This window comes from Rattus rattus, chromosome 1 (assembly GCF_011064425.1).
Source record: "Rattus rattus isolate New Zealand chromosome 1, Rrattus_CSIRO_v1, whole genome shotgun sequence".
Taxonomy (NCBI): Eukaryota; Metazoa; Chordata; class Mammalia; order Rodentia; family Muridae; genus Rattus; species Rattus rattus.
The window spans coordinates 90,000,258-90,024,972 of record NC_046154.1 but is presented as its reverse complement, the minus strand read 5'-3'; the positions used below and the strand labels follow the sequence as shown (position 1 = coordinate 90,024,972).

General features: G+C 51.4%; 1 protein-coding gene across 1 annotated transcript; it reads left to right on the top strand.

Moving 5' to 3' along the window:
* The first annotated feature begins 662 nt into the window (after positions 1 to 662).
* Positions 663 to 24,515, top strand: Tmem268 (transmembrane protein 268). The gene is made up of 10 exons (XM_032902997.1): positions 663 to 2,297; positions 2,403 to 2,940; positions 4,383 to 4,573; positions 7,454 to 7,563; positions 12,371 to 12,478; positions 13,886 to 14,035; positions 18,103 to 18,213; positions 20,194 to 20,274; positions 20,626 to 20,805; positions 24,127 to 24,515. The coding sequence occupies exons 3-10, from the start codon at positions 4,465 to 4,467 to the stop codon at positions 24,304 to 24,306; spliced, it is 1,029 nt and encodes a 342-aa protein (XP_032758888.1). The 5' UTR covers positions 663 to 2,297; positions 2,403 to 2,940; positions 4,383 to 4,464; the 3' UTR covers positions 24,307 to 24,515.
* Positions 24,516 to 24,715: the final 200 nt, after the last annotated feature.

The following is a 24,715-nucleotide window of genomic DNA, read 5'->3' as shown; positions in this document are numbered from 1 at the left end:
CTTAAGGAGCAGGGTGAACAAATGTGGGTTTTTGAACACCTCATACATTATTTTGTTGAAATTTCACACAATTTCATGGCACAGTCATAACTAGTTTTAAAGAAAACGCAGACACAAAGTTTAATTTACCAGACAATTAAGAAGTGGGGACTACACCGACGCTTTCAATACTGAACATCGTTTTTCATTAAAAACAAGCCTATAGAGAAACTTCTGGTCCCGAGTGTGCCTCATGCATCAGATCCCATGACCGTGTCACTCGGGACAGGCCCCCCCACCCCGCTCCTTCACTGCAGGGACAAGCCCAGATCTCAAGCACGTGGCGGGCACAGGGCTCCTACTGGCGCCCTGGGGGAGCGTGGCTGATGAAACGCTCCGGGCTCGGCCTGAGAGACGTGCCCCCTACGGGGTAATTCGGCGGAAGAGACCGGCTGGGGTGGCGCGCCCGAAGGGCGTGCGGGGGCGGCGGGGGCGGCGGCGCCCGGACGCCGCGGCGCAGAAAGGGCGTGGAACCTTCGACCCTGCGCGTCCTCGGGCGGCAGCTAGGCGGTGAGTGTGCGCGGGCCGTGCGCGTACTCGCGAGCCCGCGCGCCCGCGCTCGGGGGTTGGGGCCGCGGGGCCTGCGTGCGCGTCCCTCCGCTAAGGCTCGGGTGACCTTTTCCCGCCCCACGCGTCAGGCGTGGGATCTGCAGGGCAGGGCGGGTGATTTCTGGGGTGAAGGAACCCTAAGGCCAGAGGGCAGAGACCCGGGAGCCAGCTGCCTAAGGCCGAGGCCAGGTACGGTGGGAGACGCCGGGCCGCGCGGCGCCGAGCCGGCTTTCTGTTTTGGCTCCCTCCGGGTTTTGCTCCCTGACCTTGGATAGTCAGCTTTCTCTTCCGGGGCTTAATGTTCTCATCATTGAAATGGGGCGTTTGGACTCCTTGTCTAGCCAGGTTTTTCTGCCCTAAACTTTTGGGGACTGCTGCTTCTCTGATGTGTTGGACTTGCAGTGTTATTAACGAAGCTGAGTTAGAAGAAGGAAAGCCTTTTTTTTTCTTTCCTTTCAGGATATGTTAGGCGCTCAGTTGTTGGTGAGGCTGGCAGGCACTATGCAGAGTTAGCACCTCTGGGGGCTTGAGTCTGCACAGACCGCGACTGGAAAATCTGGCTGCAAGGCGGGTTCCCAAAGGGACTGTCAGGAGTCTCAGCAGGCACTTGCTCCCTCTGGGCTTTGCTTACCTTCGTGTAGGGCTCCCTGACTTGTGTGCTGAAGACTGGAGCGGGGCTGAGGGGGGTGGTAAATGGTTAGCATTTTCCCTTGGGGTCCTGCCTGCACCCTCTCAGCCTTGTAGCTTCATTGCTGGGTGAGGATCTACAGGGGGGTGGGGGTGGGGCTGGACCCATCCTGACCTCTGGTTCAAATCCATTTAGTTCTGCATGGCTCCTTTCAGTCTCCTCCTTGGTTCAGCCTAGGAACATCTAGTTCGTCCTCTATCGAAGTTGCTTCCCTTTGCTGCCCGGTTTCCTCCTCACCTCCCTGGCAGTTCTCTCTCAGTGCATTTTCCCCAGAGGATGGTGATTCCTGAAGGGGAGGGCTGAGCAAACGCTTCATGTTGTACTCCTGGTTTTACAGTCCAGGGTCTGACCCTAGAGGCTTCTCAGGGAACGTTTTCGGTTACTGCCTTCTTGCAGTAATCAACCTTTTTCTAAGTGTGAATCTTGTGAAAATGGAACCATAGGACAATCCTAAGTTTCTGTCCTTGTCTCCTCTCTGGGAAACAGAGGCAAAGGAGAGTACCTTGTTCAAGGCCACCCAGATGGGAAGTAGTTGGGCTGGGCAGGTTACTTTTAGCCAACACACACAACCTTGGGTGTGTGGCTCTGCTGATTGGTTCTCTGTGGGCAGCTGAGGGGGCTGATGTGGGTGTTGTGATTTCTGCCCCCAACACAATGCTGCTTTTGTGGGATTTTGCAACCAGTGGATCCTTCTGTGCAGCCTCAGGCTTGAGCAACTCCAGCCTGTGTCAGCTCCTCCCGGCCTTTTGAACACTCCAGTACTGTGAGGCTCTGAGAGGGCCTGAGTCCTCCGCCAGGAGTACAGATGTCAAGGTTGTATCTGCCTGGTGGCCTAGTAGTTGATCAGAGGCAGCAGGGGGGAGCACAACCTTGCATCTGTTTCACGGTTTTTGTGCCTTTTGGGTGTTTAGAAAGAGGAGGTACGATAAAGTAGGCTGGTAAGTACTTCTTTGTTTGAGACTGCTGTTGTGAATTGGGCTGAGGACGAGGAGACCCTGTTGTCCCATTAGAAGTCTTGCAGGTGGGGTTGGGGATTTAGCTCAGTGGTAGAGCGCTTGCCTAGGAAGCGCAAGGCCCTGGGTTCGGTCCCCAGCTCCAAAAAAAGAACCAAAAAAAAGTCTTGCAGGCTGACTGGAATTTGTTTCTGTATCATGTCTAGGAAACATGCTTTCTTCTGATCCACTCAAAGGTAATTTCATGAATTAGCTGCAAGGAAGCCAGACCAGGCCCACAGGTATGAGAGCACGGGTACTGTGGGCTGAGACCCTGGAGCCACATGCTAGAATCTTCTACAACTCTCCTTCGACTGATAGCTTTGGAAGGAGCATGTCTTGACCATGAAACAGGAAAACCATGTTGAGGAAAGAACGGAACCTGGGCTGTGGGCAGAGTACTGAACACCAGGGGAACACTGCCATTGTAGACACTCCTGCCTCCTCACCTGCTTTTTCTATGGGGGCACCTTGGGGTAGAACTTGGGAACCAGAGCTTGTGCAGCAAGTGCTTTTACCTGCGGAGTCATCCCCCTGACCCCAGATCCTTCTGTTCCGAACAGGAATCCCCACACTCCCACTTTGCAGGTCATCCCAGCCTCGTGCAGCTGCTCCTGTTGAAGCCTTGAGCTACACAGCGAAGAGGCCAGAAGGCTCAGTGCCTCCCTGAAGGTCAGTGGGCAGTGGGGTGGGGCCAGTTTGGATTCCAGCAGGTCTGTGTCATCTGGATGTTTCCTAACTTCCCCAACGTCACCTTCCTTGGTAGCAAGATGAATGTTCTAGAGGACTGGCCCCCACATGTCTAGAGGACTTTCTGCAGGACTGACGTGCCATGAATGGCATTGATGGAACATGGTTTTTCATGGGACACATGTCACGGGTTGAAGCAGATTGGCGGCTCAGGAAGTCAGCCAGGAAGCCCCCATGAGGAGCATCCCCACTTTGGCTGATGAAAGCGGCTGAAGGGATGGCCTGCTGTGCCTGTGGACCACCGGAGGGAGGGAGGGAGGCTGGCAGCGTTGGCTGTGCCTCCAGGATCCTGCAGCGCTAAATGCAAAGCTTGCTCTCCTCATGGTCCTTTCTCAGACAAGCGTTTAGCTGCCTGTGTTTCCATGCTGGCTTTGCACACCTGAGAGCCCCAGAGACCAAACTCTGGCTTCAGTAACCGGTCTTCAGCTGTCTGTAAACGGTCACACCAGGAGAAATACCTTTCTTTTTAAAAGGAGGGTTTTTTTTCTTTCCTTCCCTGATAGCCTACACCTGTCTGAAACTCACTGCATAGCGCAGGCTGGCATTAACTTTTGATCCTATTGTCTCTGCCTTGTGCATTCTGGGATTCTCAGCACAGGTCATGAGGCTGGACTGAGAGTGGTTTTATTTTTTGTTTTGTTTGTCTCACTGTGTATCCCTGGCTGGCCTGGAGCTCACCATGTTGATCTGCCTCTGCCTTTAGGGTACTGCCCTTGAAGGATTTAAAGAGCTAATATTCATGGGGTGTGATCTCTGTTCCCCATGGCCTTCCCCTGCTCCGTCCATCGATTCTTGGTAGTGGGCCTCTGTGGGGAGGTCTGATAGATTTGAAGAAGCCTATTCGAAGCTCTGAGGATGAGCGATGTATCCAAGTTCACGCAAGTAGGAGGCGGTGGGGCCACAGTGTGAATCCTGAACCTGGACCTCTCCTCTCTAGAGAACTGGAATGAAGCCAGACTGTCTGCTACTTCTCCTCTTCATGGGTGTCAGGATTTGTTGCGTGTAATCTGTGTTTCCTGTTCCCTGGTTTCGGTTTGTGCGTCTTGCAGAGCCTCACAGGGAGCTGTGTATGTAAACAGGCCTTCCCATAACCTGCCTCACGCTTGTTTGCCTGGGCATCTCAGGAAGGAATGTGAGGCGCCTGGTGTGGCTGAGCTGGAGAAGACCCCATGTTAGTAGGGGAATTCTCAGCAGAGGCCTGAGGAAGGTTTTAGTTCCTTCTTCTCCCTCCGAGAAATTTCCTCCGCAAGATCGGAAAGTCAGCATTTAGCCTCCTGACAGTCCTCCCTTGCCTTTAGCAACTCTGGCCTCACAGAGGGCCAGGGAGCCCCTGCTCAACTTCTTTCTTTTGCTGTTTCTCATAGGCAAGTGGAGGTGAGACGCTGCCCGGTGTGAACTGCACCCCTAGAAACAGGAAGTAGAAGCTAGAGCCGCTGTCTGTCTGCCATGGCTTGTGAACCTCCCTCAGATCCTGGTGGGGCAGCTGGTCCTCTGCCCACCTCCACCCTGGGCTGCAGCACCCTGCCTCAGGGGAACCCTCCTGGCTGGGGGGAAGGTAAGGCCACAACCGGCTCCCCCCCTTTCCTCCTCACCGAGTGCCATTCTGTGCTGAGCTCCAACACTTAGTAACTGGGGTCTCTATGGAGCTGGTTGACTTTGTCATTCAGCACGAGGCCACTCTCTATCATTTCTACCGCATTCTCACTGTCACTGCCTCCTGTCACTACCTTAAGCTTGACTGCCACCGCCTAGCTCCATTTTCTCTGCTACCCACCAGAGAACCTTTTCCAGATGTGTATCTTGCTGGCACATTCTGCCTCAGGGCTTCTCAGTGTACATAGCATGAAGATCCGCCATTTACCAGGCCAGCTTTGGTTCCTCCTGCTGTCTTTTTGTAGAGCATTCTGTCTCAGGACCTTTGCACGTGATGGGTTTTTCCTTCCTTCCTTCCTTTCAACCAATGATGCTTTTTGGTACTCAGTTTTCAGTTATCCTTCAGGCCTCCATTCGTCTTTCCTACAACAAATTATTTGGTGGCTTAGCCTTAGTCAGGACTTTCTGGTGTATTCTCCCTGCAGAATTTATTGAGTATACTAGGTATCTGGGTGATAACTATTGAGTATCTGGCCTCCCTACAAGAATGGAAGTTCAGAGAGGATAGGGCTCTGCATCGTCTCACCCTTGCTGTGTCTGCAGAGCCAGCAGGAGACCTGCTCCATTGGAGACACAGTCAGTGTGGTGGTCAGTGAAGGCGTGGACGGTAGCTGGGTGCAGCAAGGAGAAATAATACTGAAAACTGTGGGTGTTCTGTAGGAATGTGAGGGTTGCACAGAGGGGCTTATGACTGTGTCATTAAGAAAACAATTTAAATTCTTGTACATGCTGCTATAGAATGGGATGGGATGCAGTATTTTTTCCTTCAGGACTTGAATGGCATCACTCTGCCAAATCCTAGCAAGCCCCCCTTGCCTCTTTGTTCAGTCTCCATATACTCCTCCCCCTTCTCTCTCGGCTTTGCTTAGCCTAGATGTAAAGCAAGCATTTCCAAGTACAGAGATCCGGGGACTCCTCATAGAAAGGCAAACAAGAGACCGTGTGAAAGGTTTCTGTGGTGTTTGGGCCAGTGCTTGTGAAGCCCAGGGTGTGGCTGGCTGAAGGTTCCAGAGTCTCCTGGGGGAGGCTAATCCTCTGTGGCAAGAGGGAGCCGATGGGAGATCCCACTGAATGATAGCTGTGGTTTGGTCATTGTCTCTTCCTCTTGCTTGCTCTATCTCCCTACCCTCAAGTCAACCTAAACTTTTCTGCTTTCCGGAGGCTCGGCTGCTGTTTCCTTGTGAATAGCATCCACCTCTTAGGACTCTCGGAGCAAGCACATAGTGGGGGCTCTAGCTCTTGAATGAGGGTCTCCTTAGCTGCTCCCTTTGTTGCACCCCTTCCATTCCGGTAGTCTTCAGTTTAATCTTATACTTCTATCTGGTATGGGAGGCTAAAAGGCTTAGTGTTGTCTTCTCAGGACTTTTGAGCTCTAACCAGCTCGCTTCCAAATTAATGACCTCACTGGGCCTAGTAGTTCACCCATTTGAGATGGCATCCAGACTGTCATCTGCATGGTCCACTGTCTCCTGCAGTGGCTGTGACCATCTGTAGGAAAGGAAACAGTTGACCTTGCAAGTTTACCTCAAGAGCTGACCTGTGTTTATTCTGTGTACCACAGTCCTTTCAGAAAGAGAGGGGAGAGGCCAAAATTGAAAGCCATTTTGGATAGGACCTAGAGTTTATGGAATGGAAGGAATCCGTAAGATTGTTGGTGCACTCCCCTCTGGATCCAAGTTATGGATTATCTATCAAGGTTGAGGGTTAGAGGCCCTGACATACTAATTCATTTATGTGTCACATATATGCAAGGCACTAAGCCAGCTAAGGTAGCCCTGTGATGAACAGACCAGCATGGAAGTATGGTCCAAACAAAAGCCTGATGAAATAATTGAACAATTGCGTGAGCGTGCACACACGCACGCACACACACACACACACACACACACGCATGCACGCATATACATGCACACACACACATGTGTGCAAACGAGACAGTGGGGGTGGGGGGTAAGGTTAATGTTTGAGTGTGCTGGAGGGCTCTACATGAATTCAGAGGCTGTTTGACATTTAGCCCAGGCTTGAAAGCCACTGTGGCATCCCTGCAATTCTGCAGTCAGAAGTCTAACTCTGCTCTTCCTGAGCTCACAGTGGAGGCACTGTAGGACCCTGGTCCTGTCTGGGAACTCTAGACAAGGCTCTGTGTCCTTCCCCTTCCCAGTGGTACAACTTTGCTTGTGGACAAGCTAGCAAAGGTGTTGGTGCCCTGCTTCCTCTTACGGACCATTGTGATTCCATCAGCCCTAGTGGGGTGATAATACAGGCTGCTGTCCCTGCTTGAGACCAGCTGACCTATGCCCTGCTTATTACTCTTTACCCTGGCCAGCAGCAAAGTCACAGGTCAGGATGAAGGAGTGGCCATCTGGGGACTGGTGTTTCAAGGTAACTATTCAAGTCTGATATTTGGCACCTTGCTGGGACTTAAATTATTCAGCAAAACTTTGAGTTCAGAACTTGACTAAACATCTACCTCACCAGGCCCCTAATGGAGTTGGTTGTTCAGTCTCCATTTACGTATGCCGTGTGACACTGGGCTCCTGCCATGCGTTCTTTGTGGGATGCCTTTTTGTGTTTGGAAGTTTTAAACTATGTAGTTAACCTATATGGGCCTGAGTTCTGCTTCTTGAGGGCTTCCCAGTCAAGCTAAGTCCTTAGGGATTAGGAACGGCTACCATGTCCCTCATCATGAGAAGGTGCTCCCAACCTGAGGTAGATGCCTTCAGTTCTGATCTCCTGCAGAGCTCTCCTTGCATGGCTCACTGATGCTCTGGTCTGCTTACAGAGCTACACAACGGCCAGGTCCTCTCAGTCCTCCGGATCGACAACACCTGTGCACCCATCTCCTTTGACCTGAGAGTTGCAGAAGAACAGCTGCAGGCCTGGGGCATTCAGGTGAGTGCTGGCCGATTGAGTCTGTGCTCTTCTGTCTGTCCACCTGGCATCTGTCCACCCATCGATCTCTTCACAAACATTTCCTTAACTCTTTACCTGATCTGGCTATGGCCTTGTGCATAGAAAAAAAAAAAACAAAAAAAAAACATTAGAGATAGCCTTTCTTCCCAGCGTGTTAACTCAGAATGTATGTGTTGGGGTGGCCACTGTGTCTAGGTCCTGAGCTGGCTAAACTGTTCAGTGCTCGCACTGCCCAGCAGGAGCCAGACGTGGGTCAGGTAAGCAAGGCCAGCCAGACACGGATGCCACAGCAGAGGACCATACGTAGCACTGGTGGCATAGGAGGAAGTTTTGAACTTCCCTGTGTGGGTGGCCACAAAAACTTCATGGAAGACTAGGCCCTGACAGGGTGGTTGAAGGATAAATTCAAGTATGCTGGGTAGGAGGGAGGAAGGCATTCTAGGGGAGAGAACTGCATTTGTGAAAGATCATGAAGTTACTACATAATGGATGTGGTAACCTTCTAATAGGGAATCCAGGCCTAAATCCCACAGACCCACTGTGCGGATATGGGATCCAGGCTTGTTGCTCGCTGCCTGTGCAACTTTAGGCAGGAGACTTAACTTCTCTGTGCTTCACTTCTGTCTGCAAGAGAGGGTGATGTTCATGCCTCTTCTGTAGGACGTCCATCAGGATTCCCTGTGTGATAACAAGGAGCATTTGCAGATGTTCCGGGATGCAGCAGGCTCTTAGCGTTCAGTGTCGGTGTGGAGGGCAATGGTGTGGCTCTCTCCCTTAAAATCTTCCCTGGGCTGGCCAGGAAATCACAGGTAGCTCAGTACAGCCCAAAGCTTTCTGAGTTTAACATGCTGCCACGAAAGACTTTCCAGACAGCACTGAGCCTCCTGCTCCAGACAAGCTCCTCTTCTCTTCTCTCTACCTGCTTTCTTTCTTCCCTTCCTTTCTTGTGCACGTGCATGCATTTATATGTGCGTGCCTGTACTCGTGGAGGTTACTGTGTCTCCCTGGTCTGTTCTCCAGCTTGTTTATCGACACAGGGTCTGACACTGAACGGGAGCTTGCTGGTCTACCTCATCGGCTGCCAGGCATTTCCCCAAAGCACCTAGCTAACATGGATGCTAGGAATCCACACCCAAGTCCTCATGCTTGGGCAGCAGAGTCACACGCTGAACCATCTCCTCAAACTCCACGTCTTCCTTAAGTTATTGTCTTGAGATTAGTGAAGAGCTTGTGTGATTTTTGTTTTATGTTCTTAGATGACAGTTTTCTGCTTTTGTGGAATTGTACTTATGACGATAATTGTTATCATGTATATGTTGGTGGGGGGATACGTGTGTGTGTATGTGTGTGTGTGTGTGTTCATGTGTTCATGTTCATGTGTGTGTTTGTGTGTGTATGTTTGTGTGTATGCATGCTCCAGGGTTCATGTGTGGAAGGTAGAAGATAACTCTGGAGTCTGCTCCTTCCCTCTACCTTACTCTGGATTCCGAGGAATGAACTTAGACCATTAGGCTCACATCACTGGCAAGCTCCATCACCCACAAGTCCCTGAGGTGTCCCATGTCTAGATGGAATTCTTAAGCGGCTTCAGCCTTTGGTGGCTCCTATTCTATAGGGCTTGTGTGCTCTGCAGACACTCTGGTTTAGACAGGAAGTTCTGTGCCCTTAGTGCTTGGGACTCTTGAAAGTGTCAGATGGCGGCACTGACAGAGGGGTGAGTGTGAGCAGAGTGTCAGATGGCAGCACTGACAGTGGGTGGAGTGTGAGCAGAGTGTCAGATGGCGGCACTGACAGTGGGTGGAGTGTGAGCAGAGTGTCAGATGGTGGCACTGACAGGGGTGAGTGTGAGCAGAGTGTCAGATGGTGGCACTGACAGTGGGTGGAGTGTGAGCAGAGTGTCAGATGGTGGCACTGACAGTGGGTGGGCTGAGCAGAGTGTGATGGTGGCACTGACAGGGGTGAGTGTGATGGTGGCACTGACAGAGGGCTGAGTGTGAGCAGAGTGTCAGATGGTGGCACTGACAGGGGTGAGTGTGAGCAGAGTGTCAGATGGTGGCACTGACAGAGGGGTGAGTGTGAGCAGAGTGTCAGATGGTGGCACTGACAGTGGGTGGAGTGTGAGCAGAGTGTCAGATGGTGGCACTGACAGGGCAGAGTGTCAGATGGAGCAGAGGGGTGAGCAGATGGATGGTGGCACTGACAGGGGTGGAGTGTGAGCAGAGTGTCAGATGGTGGCACTGACAGAGGGTGGAGTGTGAGCAGAGTGTCAGATGTGGCACTGACAGTGGGTGGAGTGGAGCAGAGTGTCAGATGGTGGCACTGACAGGGGTGAGTGTGAGCAGAGTGTCAGATGGTGGCACTGACAGTGGGTGGAGTGTGAGCAGAGTGTCAGATGGTGGCACTGACAGAGGGGTGAGTGTGAGCAGAGTGTCAGATGGTGGCACTGACAGAGGGGTGAGTGTGAGCAGAGTGTCAGATGGTGGCACTGACAGTGGGTGGAGTGTGAGCAGAGTGTCAGATGGTGGCACTGACAGAGGGCCCGAGTGTGAGCAGAGTGTCAGATGGCAGCATTGACAGAGGGCCCGAGTGTGAGCAGAGTGTCAGATGGTGGCACTGACAGTGGGGTGAGTGTGAGCAGAGTGTCAGATGGTGGGCACTCAGAGGGGGGTGTGAGCAGAGTGTCAGATGGTGGACAGAGGGGGTGTGAGCAGAGTGTCAGATGGTGGAGCAGGGGGCCAGTGCAGAGTGTCAGATGGTGGCACTGACTGACAGAGTGGGGTGGCACTGACAGTGGGTGAGCAGAGTGTCAGATGGCACTGACAGTGGGTGGTGTTGTCAGATGGGGCCTGACAGTGGGTGGAGTGTGAGCAGAGTGTCAGATGGTGGCACTGACAGAGGGCACTGATAGTGGGGTGAGTGTCAGAGTGTGAGCATGTGAGAGTGTCAGATGGTGGCACTGACAGAGGGGTGGAGTGTGAGCAGAGTGTCAGATGGTGGCACTGACAGTGGGTGGAGTGTGAGCAGAGTGTCAGATGGTGGCACTGACAGAGGGGGGAGTGTGAGCAGAGTGTCAGATGGTGGCACTGACAGAGGGGTGGAGTGTGAGCAGAGTGTCAGATGGTGGCACTGACAGGGGTGAGTGTGAGCAGAGTGTCATACAGTGGCACTGGCAGGGGTGGGTGTGAGGTGAGTGTCAGATGGCAGGACTGACAGAGGGCTGAGTGTGAGCAGAGTGTCAGGTGGCGGCACTGACGGTGGAGTGTGAGCAGAGTGTCAGATGGTGGCACTGACAGGGGTGAGTGTGAGCAGAGTGTCAGATGGCACTGACATGAGTGTGAGCAGAGTGTCAGATGGGGCCTGACAGGGGTGAGTGTGAGCAGAGTGTCAGATGGTGGCACAGGGGTGACAGAGGGTGGAGTGAGCAGAGTGTCAGATGGTGGCACTGACAGAGGGTGGAGTGTGAGCAGAGTGTCAGATGGTGGCAGGGGTGAGTGACAGAGTGTCAGATGGTGGCACTGACAGTGGGTGTGAGCAGAGTGTCAGATGGTGGCACTGACAGAGGGGTGAAGTGTGAGCAGAGTGTCAGATGGTGGCACTGACAGAGGGGTGGAGTGTGAGCAGAGTGTCAGATGGTGGCACTGACAGTGGGTGGAGTGTGAGCAGAGTGTCAGATGGTGGCACTGACAGAGGGGTGAGTGTGAGCAGAGTGTCAGATGGTGGCACTGACAGAGGGGTGAGTGTGAGCAGAGTGTCAGATGGTGGCACTGACAGAGGGGTGAGTGTGAGCAGAGTGTCAGATGGTGGCACTGACAGAGGGTGGAGTGTGAGCAGAGTGTCAGATGGTGGCACTGACAGAGGGGGAGTGTGAGCAGAGTGTCAGATGGTGGCACTGACAGTGGGGTCAGATGGCAGTCAGATGGTGGCATTAACAGAGGGCCCAGTGTGAGCAGAGTGTCAGATGGTGGCATTAACAGACAGTGAGCAGAGTGTCAGATGGTGGTGACCAGAGTGTCAGATGCTGACAGTGGGTGTGAGCAGAGTGTCAGATGGTCTGACAGTGGGTGGAGTGTGCAGAGGACCCAGATGGAGCACTGACAGTGGGTGGAGTGTGAGCAGAGTGTCAGATGGTGGCCTGACAGTGGGTGGAGGTGAGCAGAGTGTCAGATGGTGGCCCTGACTTTGGAGCAGAGTGTCAGATGGGACTGACAGTGGGTGGAGTGTGAGCAGAGTTCAGATGGTGGGACAGTGGGTGGGGTGAGCAGAGTGTCAGATGGTGGCACTGACAGTGGGTGGAGTGTGAGCAGAGTGTCAGATGGCAGCATTGTCAGAGGGCCCGAGTGTGAGCAGAGTGTCAGATGGTGGCACTGACAGAGTTTGGTTCAGGGCCATTGTGCTTTTTTCTCTGCCAAGGAGGCTGCACCCTCCATGCACACCCCTGACTTTGGAAGGTTCTGAGTCACTCAATACTTGAATGACATGAACAGAGTTTGGTTCAGGGCCTGTGCCTTGCCCAAGGCTGCTCCATGCTTGTTGGAAGGTTCTGAGAGAGTCCAGCTGTGTGGTTCCTCTGCAGGTTGCCCTGGTTTTCAGGTTGTCACCTTCCTGCAGTTAGACCTACCCTAGGATTCCCAGTCTATGCTCTGAGCCTCCTCGTCTGCACTCTGAGGTGCCTTAGATGCGCCTTATCTTTCTCCCATGGGCAGTCCTGTGAACTGCTTGCTGGCAGGAAGGAGGTAGAGGGTGTTTTGTCCTGCAACTGACGACCTCTTCGTCCTGCTTGGCATAGGTCCCTGCTGAGCAGTATAGGAGCTTGGCTGAGAGTGCGCTTTTGGAGCCTCAAGTGAGGAGGTACATCATCTACAACTCCAGGCCCATGAGGCTGGCCTTTGCTGTGGTGAGTAGTAAAGCAGGCCCGCATTGCCCCCACCGTGGCCTCAGGCATACCAAATTCAGTCGTGTGACCTGAGGCATATAAGGGGATGAGAAACCCAGTTGTCTGGGCAAGCCTAGTACCGAAGACATGGATTTGAAGTGGGAGGGGTTAGTAGAGGATGGGGGTTGGGATTGGGAATCTATAGAGCACCAGACTCCCGACTCAGCATTTGTCCTTAGCCAAGACTTTTCTCTCTGGGATTTGGTTTCTTCTTTGTTCACAGTGTGCATACACACAAATGCATGCATGTACCTGTGTGTGTACATGCTTGGAAACATATACCTATGCCTTCATATGCACATGCAGAAACATGTGTGTCTGTGGCCAAACTGTGTGTGAGCCCAGACTATCCAGCTTCTGCTGCTTAACCCTTAGCCAGGCTGATCTCTGGCTTCTGTATGTGTCCATGGTCACATGGTCTAGCTGACCTCCACCTCCCACCTTTCAGGAGAAGGGGAAGAGGAGTCAGTTTTTAACAACTCCCTAAAAGTACCAGGCTATAAAATGTTACCCTCTAAGCCCTGGAAAGGCCCTGAGAAGTAGGCATGGTTATTCCCAGTTTATAGATGGGGAAACTGAGGCGTAGAGAGGTGCCATAGTTTATTCTAAGCCATACTACAAGGCAGGGGCTACTGTGGGGTTTAGACACAGAATTCTTTCCAGAGTGTCCTGCCCTTTTGTGTTTCATTTGAAATTGGGCTGAGGAGGATTTAGGAGTGACTGACCTCATTATCAAACTTGAGGGCTCACGACCTTTACCCCAAGTCAGGTTCAACCACCCATCTTCAACGGGCCAACTAAAAGAACCAAATTCAAAGTGGAATGCAGAAAGGGGAGATTTACTCAATGTGGCCACATTGGAAAGCATCAAAGAGATTCGGTAAACACTCCAGAGGTCCTGAAGGGAGAGCAGAGTTTAAACACACAGGCCAAGGCCATACACATCTAAGCAGCCAGATCAGGATGTGGCCCCGCCTACCACCTACCCATCATTCTCTGGGCTTCAGTCTCAGCCTTTAAGGCAGTCTGACATGTTACTAGAGCTGTGTGACATTTCCCATCATGAGATTCCAAGCAGAATTCCCATTTCTTTGGAGTCTATAGTTTCTGCAGCCTGATAATCAGATTGAGAGACAGGAGTGTCTCTTTAGAATGTCTTCATTTCTGCTAGGCTGGTTACAGCCCATTGTCAAGATTCACCTAATAAGCAGTGAGTAGGAGCCATCCCCAGCTTGACATGTTTTCTTCCAGGCCCCTGGGAGGCTGTTTGACCCCAGTGGTGGCAGGGATAACCAAAGGGGTGCCCATGAGTGGAGCTGTTGTCCCTGACAGCTTCATGCCTTCTACAGGTGTCCTTATCTTCTACAGGTGTTCTATGTGTTGGTGTGGGCCAACATCTACTCCACCAGCCAAATGTTTGCCCTAGGCAACCAGTGGGCAGGTGTGCTGCTTGCGACCCTGGCCGCTGTCAGCCTGACCCTGACTCTTGTGCTGGTCTTTGAGAGGCAGCAGAGGAAGGTGAGATGCCTGGGGCCCTGTCTGTTCCCTTCTAGCACTGGGTGGTCTGATACTTTGTTCTAACTCAAACAGCTCTTTAAGCTACCGTCATGGTTGCATACCTATAACTAACAGAAATATTTGAAGCTAAGTCCTCTGCTGTACATTTTCTGCTCTTTTCCACACATGCGTGCGCGCGTGCGCACACACACACACACACACACACACACACAAACTCAAATACACACACACTCAAACACACACATACACACTCTCACACACATGTGCACACACACATACACATACATATATACACATTCTCTCACACACACAGCACACACACACATACACACTCTCACACACACTCTCCCTCTTACACACACACACTCACACACACAAACACATGCACTCACATACACACTCTCACACACGCACACATGCACACGTACACACCCACACTCTCTCACACACAAACACATACACACACATACACACTCTCTCACACACACACTTTCTCTCTCACACACACAAACACACACATACACACACCAGATTCTTACCATTTCTACCCTTGCTATGTAGGCTCGGTTGACCCCAAACTCATCCTTTCTATAAGTGCAAAGGTTACTGGCTCGTGCCCCCATGCTCTTTCTCCCCTCCCCTCACTTCTCCTTTCCTCCCTTGCTCCCCTGAAAGGTTACTCTGTCTCACTTTAGTGCTTTCAGTTCGCTATCTGATGGCCTTGTGGCTTTGGCCTTGCTCACTGGGACAGTTGCATGTGGTGTACAAAGTCACTTGCCCCTTGGCCAAGGAGCAAAGGCTCTTTGCTCTCTTCTTTCTTTGCTTACCCAGTTCTGCAGATTGTTGTTGCTGGTGATTTTTTTCTTCCCGGCTGCCAACTGTTTTGAGAGCAGTTCCCAGTGGCCAGCATTCCTGCCAGGATTCTAGCTAGCTGAGCTTGCTCACACACCTCTCCCTGGACCAGCACAATAAATTTTGATTGGCAGGGAGAGAAGGTTATAGCCCACCTCACTGTAGTACCAGGGCTGGAGATGAGGGTTGGAAAGGTGGTGCTGTTTCTCTTGGGGTGTCATTCACTGACAACCAGAACTTGGTTAAGTCTCAGTAGCCACTTGAGAGTCAGGCAGTGAGCTTAGAGAGTTAGGGAACTTGTCCTCATTTTAAGTGAAGAGCTAAGGTTCAGAGCCACATACATGATCCCTGGTCCTTTGGAGAGAGGATCCCTGCCTCCCAGCTCACTGTACCATTCACTCCCAGGTTAGTGTCTGAATATGCCTGTGCTATGTATCGAAACTTCTCACAGGAAGTAGGTTGTCGAAGGCTTTCCATGGTAACGCCTTGTGACTCTGGCCAGAGGCTTTTACAGATAGGGAGCAGGGCTTTAGAAAGGCTCTGGGAGCAGCTTCCGGCTCGCTGCTGCTAAGTGACCAGGCTAGTACTCAAGGTTTGACTGCTTAGATTCCAAGTAACCTTCTTAGCACCCAGTGTGTGGCATCCAGCGCGGCTGTTTCCTTAAAATCCTGTAGTTAGGAGTCCAGTGTGAGTGTCCCTGGGCCAGAAACTGGAAGGGCTCCTGGGGGTGTATTTGCTTCTCGACCTCTCCCAGCTTCACTGGGCTATGGCAAGGCCCTTTCTCTCTCCCTAGTCTAAGGTCAGCTGAGTTTCTGCTCTGCTCCACTATGCTGTCTAACCGTGCACTCACAGTTTGGGAAGGGGTTGGATATCTTGTAGGCTGGTTTTGCCCAGCTCAGGACGCAGTCTTTGGGTGCCTGCAGAAGCACCTCCGTTCCTGTGTTCTGAGCCCCTGGACCACTGCTTGCTGTTCTGAAGTTCTTAGCAGGTGCTCGCTCCTGCCTGGCTTGGCTTCATTTGCCAAATTCCATTTCATGCCTGTGTTCACAGGGACAAATTGGGACTTTATGGCTTAATCATTCTGAAAGGATCTTTGTTGGGCTTTGCTTCGAGTCTGACAAGATAATGCTACCCCTGGGCTCTGTTCAGGCCTTTGTAACCCTTGTGCTTGGTCTGTGAAAATAAATTGAGCCTCTGGCTCCTGCTGGGAAATACTTCTTTTGAGAAGAGGAGAAAGCAAGCTCTCAGCCCAAAGGGGTAGAAGTGAGGAGAGCTGGCAGGTTTGTCACAACGCCGCCATGGCTCTCCCGGTTCAGGGGTGCCTGCTGGCTGCGTGTCCTCCTGCACCCCTTCTGCTCTGACACAGCTGGGTTTGTGAAGCAAGGGAGTGCCAGGTGAGGTACTAGACACAGGTCACAGAGAAGCGCCTGCTTTCTGCTCATGGGTGCAGCCAAGGGCCTCAGTGCAGAGTCCAGAAGTGATTCTCTATGCTCTTGGGTCTCTTGAACCTGCCAGGGCCCTATCTTCCTAGGACCAAGCTCCATTCTCTGAGCACCCACTGTGCTCTGTGTTCGGGACCTGAATCCTCCTGTGATTTGTTGGCTCTGTGACCCGGGGCGAGCAGAGTTGCATTGCTTCTGGACCTCAGTTTCCTCATCTGAAAACAGCTTGATAACTCTGTCTCTGTTGTAGGGCGATTGTGAGGATTAAAGGACTGTTTATGTGGGAAGCACTCACAGTCGTACTTGGCGTAGCATAAATGCTCAGTAAGTTGTAATTGTTACTGTTGTTGATGTCATTTACCAGTAAGAATAGCTCAGGGAGAGGTTTAGGAACTAATCTCAGCCACACATCTCCCCTCAGGTCTTCCGTTAGATCTCCACTCACTGACCTCAAGCCCCTGAGATTTCTTAGTTTGCGACAGGGTGTTGAAATAGTCCTGGCTGTCCTGGAACTCTTCTGTAGACCTGGGTGGCCTTGAACTCACAGAGATCCATCCGCCTCTGCTTCCTGAGTGCTGGGATCCTACAGACCTGTCCTTCCTGATCGTGCCCCTCACAGGATTATTAACCCTGCATCACTTAGTGTCTGTAAGAGCCTCAAGATCTCTTGCTTTCTCTGTGGTTCCTACTCTGACTTGGTGAGTGACTAGCCTCTCAAGAACAGGAAGGAGAGTGGTGCAAGAGCTGAGACTTCCTCAGGCCCACCCCGGAGTGCAACTCAGCATCCCTAGCTCTAGAGCCTTCTGCGCAGTAGAGTTAAAAGGACAGGCTGGAGAATTCTAGATAGATTTTCTACCTCTTCCGTGTCCAGTGACCTTTTTCCATGCCCAGGTAGACCAGAGGACATGCCCTTGGCCTATAGAATTTTTTCATGGGCCATTCATGCGCTGGCAACCCTGACCTTCTTTCAGTGAGTGCCAGCCAGCACTGTCAGTCTCTGTGTGACCCTACGAAACAGCCTCTGCACATTTCCAGGTTCCTTTGGGGCCTGCTGCTCTGGGGAACCCTTGGCTTTGACTGGTCCCGTAATTGCCTTCGAAGGCCCTTGGAGGGTCTCTTCTTCAGGCCATCGCTCTGGGTCCTGCCCTGCTCTCCTTTTCCTTCTCTGATCTCCTTAGCATCTGTGGCAGACTTGATATTGGCTGCTCTGGGTGAGAGCAGAAGGAGACAGTTTCTCTAAGGGCCAGGTACTCTTCTGGGGGCTTTAGAAGTGGGCCTTGTTAGCACATGGCTTCGTAGAACATGTCTCACTCATGACTTGCTGAAAGCTGAGGCCCAGGGATCTTAAACTTGAGAAAAAAGTAGGTGTGTTGTTAACAGAGCTGACTCTCCACACAGAATAGACTGTCTGTCCCTTACCTTCCCTCAAATATCCACTACGTTATGATTTCATCCTAGCCCTGGGCTAAAGGCTTCCTTCACACCTCAGTGAGCACTCTCCTCACTCCCTGGAGGTGGGGGTGTGTTTTTTTTTTCTTAATCTACAACCTAAGCCAGTAAGACTCAATGGAGAGGCACAGGCACTACAGCCAGGAAGCAGCAGAGCTGGGCTTTGGCTGAAGCTCTCACACTGAATTTACCATAGAGGAAAATAGAGTTCTCTTGAGCTTGAAGGTTGTGTGGCCTCTGGGAGAGGGACATCTGGGATGTTCAGGGCTGAGGAACTCCTTGGCGTCTTGGAGGTCAGCCTTGGGCCTGGCACTTGTCTTTTAGGCTAACACTAACACAGACCTGAGGCTGGTGGCTGCCAATGGAGCCCTTCTGAGACACCGCGTGCTGCTGGGGGTGACAGACACCGTGGAGGGATGCCAGAGTGTGATCCAGGTACCGTGTCTCCCGCTGGCCTGCTCGCAGGTGGCCTTGTATCCTCCTGGTCTGCATTGTGGGGTCCAGTGTCTGCTGCGCTGCTGTGAGTGACTCTCTCCTCTTCCCTGCTCCATTGTCTCCCTGAGGATTCCTCCTCTGTACTGAATCCTGAAGTTGAGCACTGTAGGAGCCAAAGTCCTCGTGCAGTATGAGCTTACACACCCATAGGATGACAGGCACACAGTGGCTTTAAAGGGACAGTGAGAGCTCATGGTGGCCCAGGGCTGCACTGAGTGACGTGGGAGGAGAGATGAGCCTGGAGAAGTTGGTGTGATGCTAAGGGCTCACGTGTGTGGCTCAGTGGTTTTCTCTTTCCCTAAAGCCTTTGGAGGATCTTAAAGTAGGGCATCTTTCACGGGACATGGCTGAAGCTGGATTTGATCCTGGCTGCCTCTGCTCAGTGCTCAGTGCAGCTGAGAGTCTTATCTATAGCCCCGGCGAGATCTCATCTTGCTTCTCGCATGACAGGGCTGCACGTTATTCTTAGTCCACAACTGAAGGTAGTGAGGCTTAGGGAAGGAACACAGTCTACAGAGCCAGGAAGCAGAGCTGGGTCGCAGCTCAGGCTGTGCCTTCTTGGCATGCGTACGCCTCATTGGTCACAGCCCTTTTCAAAGGGAAAGCCAGGGATGCCCAGTGTGTGCCTACACAACTAGAAGCCGTGCCTTCTACACATCTGGCAGACATTTGCTGAGAGCTTCCACATGCCAGGCAGTGTTCTCTGGGTGGAATCGGGGGTCTTTGCTCTGTGGAGCTGATCACACCTGGGATAGCTCGTGTGGCATGTAAAGGTATCTTGCCTGAGATATTGGCACGAGGTTCCTGGCAGTTCATACAGAACATGTGTTGTCTCTCGAGTCTGCCACTCCTTCCTAGGGACCTCTTTCAGCACACAGGAGGGACCCTGGAATGTCGCTGAATTTGTGGTTGTTTGATGACTAATGAAGAGACATCTTTTCAGACAGCGGCTTTTTTCATCTTTAATGAGATGCTGCAGCGTCTGGAGGTCTTTCAGAATCCTCAGGTGCTGGGTGATGTGCAGGGCAAGGGAAGAGGAGACAGTCAACAGGGGTGGGCATGCAGCAAGTTGTTAAAGCAAGATGGTGGAGGGTTCCCGTCTCCTGTGCACGTTTGAGTATTTTTTTTAACAATAAAAAGATTTAAAAAGTCATGTGGCCTGGTGGAAGAGACTATCTGACAGGAGGGCTGTGATCCTTGTTTTTGGGATCAGTCGCCCTGAGCAAGGAGCAAGGTAGTGAATGCAGGTGTTAGACTCAGCGTTCAACTTTTCTGCAGAACTTGATTCTCATGTGTGTGGCATAATCAAGGCATCTCAATGGACATGGAAGGTTTTGGCCTAAGGATAACCTTGGGGGCTGCTGAGGCTGAGGTGGAAGGAGAAGTTGGGGATATGGACCAGGATGCCTTTTTACCTGCATTCTTCCACTGAGAACACTTTTATCGACAGCCTTGAACCTGGCAGTAGAGATACCATTTGTGAGGACTTTCTCCTTTGTATATTTGGGTTTAGGACAGAGTGGTGCCCATCCTACCGAGGGCAAAGGTACTATTCCCTACCCCAGTGGACATGTGATGGCCAAGGGGGGTTGGAGTCTTCTGGGATGCTCTGTGGGAGATGGGGCCCAGCCATTTCGTCCATGGTTGGACATATTCTGAATTTGCTTGCAAAGCCATTTTTCTTGGTTGGCCATGTGGCTTAGTGGTAGTGTGCCCACCTGGCATTCTCTTCCGAGTTTGAGTCCCAGTACAACCAGCTTTTCTGTCTGCCAGCCATACAGATGAGCTGTAGTCACATTGTTCCTGCCAGACAGCACGTGTGCCATGTGGTTATCAAAGGGTGGGTGAGGACTGGGAGGAACTGGGGATGGTCTTGGGGTTAGAAGCTCAAGGTCAGGCCACTGCTGCTTCTCTCCACAGCTCTGGTTTGTCTACTTTGACCTGGAGAACTGTGTGCAGTTCTTGTCCGATCATGTCCAAGAAATGAAGAGGAGTCAGGAGGTAAGATGGCCGCCAGCTCCTTTCCTAGGATCAGCCATTTCCTGGGATCTCAACCTCCTAAGGTCAGGATTGTGGTGTCATTCTGCTCCTGGCAGGCCAGAGCCTGTGGTTTCAGGCAGGGCTTGTCCCTAAGTTTGTTCACTACAGCCCCCAATAGACACTCAGATTCCAGGCTGGGATGACCAAATGTAAGCATGGAGGCAGAGACCTTCAGCAGTTGCCCAGGACCCTGCTTTTGTGGGGAATAGTGCGATCTCACTGGTGTGGCTCACTGAGGTCAGTGTCGAGCTCTCTGGCTGGTCAAAGCCTGCAGACTTAGAACATACTTGTGCACTCCTTGTTTCTTTGTAGTCCTTGCTGAGAAGCAGATTAAGCCAGCTATGTGTTGTCATGGAGACTGGAGTGAGCCCCGTGGTGGAAAGGCCTGAGGACTTGGAAGATTCTCCCCTCCTGCCCAGAACTCCTGGTCCTCAGGAGAGACCACTCACACAGACTGAACTCTATCAGCTTGTTCCAGAGGCTGAGCCAGAGGTAATGGTGCTGTGGTGGTCAGTGAGGTCCTCCCTTGTGGGCCCCCATGTGATCATGGTCCAGTGATGGCTCAGGCTTTAGGCCCTGGGGTTATAGCTTCTCTGAGTTGCTAGAGGCCTTTCAAATCTTCTAGGTCAAGGTTATCTTTTCTTCTTCCTCCTCCTTCCTCTTCCTCTTCCTCCTCTTCTTCCTCCTCCCTTCTTCCTCCTCTCCTTCCTCCCCTCCCTCCCCCCCTCCCCTCCCTTCTTCCTGCTCCTTCTTCCTTCCTCTTTCTCTTCTTCTTCTACTTCATTGTCATTGTTTGCTGACACTTTCGTTTTTTGAGACAGTTTTGCTATGTAGCCTGGAGCGTGAACCCATAACCTCCCGGCTGGCTGGATGGCAGGCTTCATCTTTATTCCAGTAAAACATAGTCAAGGGAATTAGTTTTGTACCTACTGGGACTTCTGGCTGCATTTTTAATACCTTGGCCATTCTTGTTGCCAGCTACACTGTGAGGGTTGTTGCATGTTGATGAGCTATAACCTATCATCAGTTTGGATAAATACTAAACTTTTAAATGTCCATTGCTGGACATTGCCTGTAATGCAACACTCATGAGCTGGAGAATTGCAGGTCTAAGGCTGAGACAGGAAGACCATGTCTCAAAGAAAAAAAGATCCTGTTGATCAATTATCATTACACGTTTATGTAGTCATCTGACTATCCAACATTGTTCATGCATGCATCCACCTATCCATTTATTCATCCATCTATTCATCCATCCATCCATCCATCATATATCCATCCATTCATCCATCCACCCATATATCCTTATATTCATCTGTCCATTGGTCCATCCATCCATCGGTCCATCTATCTTCCCATCCATCCATCCATCCATCCATCCATCCATCCATCCATCCATCCATCCATCCATCCATGTATTCGTCCATCCATCCATCTGTCCATCCATCCATCTGTCCATCCATCGGTCCATCCATCGGTCCATCCACCTCCCCCCACCCACCCACCCATCCATCTGTCCATCTCTATCATCACCCATTCATCATTCACAGACCCAACTACTTAATCCTTGTCACCATTTGGATCTATGTGAATACTTTCAGTTCTGGTTTCACCAGCCCCACAGCCCCTGCCAGGCTCTGCTCTTGGGCTGTGTGTGTGGTCTGGCTCCTTGCTGGCAGACCTGTAAACTATGAGAACATTCAGTAGGAGTGACCTCAGGTGACATTTGGAGTGTTGAGGGTCATTTCCATTCCAGGGCTTTAGAAAATCTCCATCCAGCCCAGCCCGGGCTTCCTCTTTTGCATCTCTGGGAGTCTGGGGCTTCACATCAGGGATATTTAAGAGAAAAAATAACGGCAGTATCTATCTCTTCATGTTTTCAGAGCAGAGAAGACTGATAAGGCAACGTGCTTTATTCAAGCAGCTATGTGTCTGACTTGACATGTAATAACCCATTAAATATGGGCTTTTCAAATTATTCTTTCCAATTTGCTTAAACCCATAGAAACATAATTTTTTGTCAAGTATGTGTGTGTGCGTGTGCATGAATGTTTTGAAAGTAGCTTATCAGTTAGCTAGAGAAAATGTAATGTCTACTTAAACCTCACTGTGGGCAGCTAGATCATCTGTGTCTGGAAGAGCCCAGTCTGTGACAGGTGTAGTCAGAACAACCTCTCACATTTTTAAAGATTTTTATCTTGCAAAGCATTCTTCAGCATATTCCTGAGGTTTGCTTCACTTTTTCTTCTTTGATGGGGAGAGCAAGACTTGCCAGGCTCCCAGAGCAAAGGAGAAGACAGGAGAGCTGAGTGCAGACGCCTCCTGCGTAGTCTCCGTTCACCAGCTGGGCTGGCTGGGCTGTAGAGCACGGGTTCTTCTATTATTGATCTGGGACTAAATTGATGGGGCCAGTCTGGGTTAGTGAGAGGTACATTATTTGCATCTTCAATATCCTCTAGCCTAACATAAAAGACAACTTAAGAAAAGGCCAGTCCTGCGGAGCAATTTGGAATGAACTGCTTTTGTTTTTTTGATGTTGTTTTGAGGCAGAGTCTCACTCTGTAGCCCAAGCTAGCCATGAACTCAGTCTGAAGTCCAGGCTGGCTTTGACTTCATAATAACCCATCTGTCTTAGCCTCCAAATGCCGAGATTGTAGGAGTGAGCCTGGCTTCTGCTACGTAATACCGCTGATGGATCCAGTGATGTTTACTGCGGGGACTGAGAGTCTTTTGCTCCTAAGCCTCGCCCCACCTCTCCACAGAACATGTTAGCAGTGAAGACAGTCCCTCAGCCAGGCAGGGATTGTCCAGTGAGCCAGGGGGAGGAGCTGGGATTCCTTCGTGTCCTTGAGCTCAGCACCTGGTTATAATTACCTGCTCCTCACGCTCAGCCTCCAGGGAGCACACAATGTTTTGGACACAAGTGAGGGATTTAAGCCTCCTCCCTGCATTCCCAATTGGTCATTCAGTGAGTGATACTCAAGAGACCACGTGTGCTAAGAGAATGCATGGCATCCCACTTGAAGTTTCTTCTTTCTGCTTTAATTGTCCATTTATGTAAGATGTGTGCATCTGTTGTGTGTCACATGGCTTTCATCACCATCCATCTTCTGCATGCTTCCTCTACTGGACCCACACTCATTTCACACCAACTTCCCTTCTGCCTTCTCCAGAACCTGGGACCACTTCCTCCTTCCATGCGCAGTATTTTATTTTAATTAATTCATTCATTTACTGTGGTAAACCAGTTTTCATAAGCAAACTCTTACTATGTCTGGTAGAAAGGTATCTATCAGGCACCATGTATGACTGAAGGTCTCCTAGCATGGGACACTTGGCCCCCATCTGGCCCCAATTTGTGATTTTCTTTAAGTGAGTTGGTCTGACCTCATGGACCTTACAGACTCATGGTCTTCAGAAAGCAGGTGGCATGGGAGTGGCATTTCTCCAGTTCCCTGCAATTGTACATTCCTGGTGTTTGGGATGGCACCAAGGGCATCAGGCATGCTAAATGCGTGGTTTGCTTCTGAGCAGAACCCTTAGTCCTTGTGTGTCTTATTAGCGAGGCCCCCTTGGGGATGATGGAGCCAAGGCTACAACGGCTTCGAGCCACTGAGTTTCCGAGTCAGGGTTCTGTACCAGGCTGCATCTTCTGAGAGCCCCCGGCTGGTCTGGCTTGTTCTTCCCATTGAGCCTCCTTCCTGGGCCTAGAGTAGGATGATGGTTTGGGCTTCTCATGTGCCTACTCCCTTACCCTCAGGTCTGCCTGTAGGGCTCATGCTTCTTCTCACCCCCAACCCCCAACTCTTTCAGGAGATGGCCCGGCAACTGCTGGCAGTGTTTGGTGGCTACTACACCCGGCTCCTGGTGACCTCTCAGCTCCCTCAGCCAATGGGAACACGACACATGAACTCTGCAAGGATCCCATGCCCCTGCCAGCTCATAGAAGTACACATTTTGGGCAGAGGATGTTGCCCATTCCTGGCCAGGTGACCTAGGGATGAAGGTGTTCATCTTCCTCCAAGACTAAGAAGTGGGGGAGGAGTCAGGAGCCCAGCATGGCCACCAGTGAACTCAGATGAGGTCAGCGTTTGGGGACACTTTCTCAAGTGTCAGTCATGTAGGCCTTTGGGTCATCAAGTGCACACCAGATGTCTTCTTGGCATCATACGCTGTCCTGGCCTTGCTGAATCTGGTGTCTGAGCTGGAGTTACCTGGCCTTGCGGCCTGGATGGAGGATACCGTCTGTTGCCTGTCAAGGCCTAGGGACCTGCAGCTGACGCAAGTGCGTCAGAAAGTGAGACCAAGGCTCCAAGGAGACGCCCATCTTTCAGCGGTGCCGCAGTCTGCCGGTCACAGCCTACCTGCCCTCAGTGTGAGGGAAGATTCTCGGAAGGGTGAG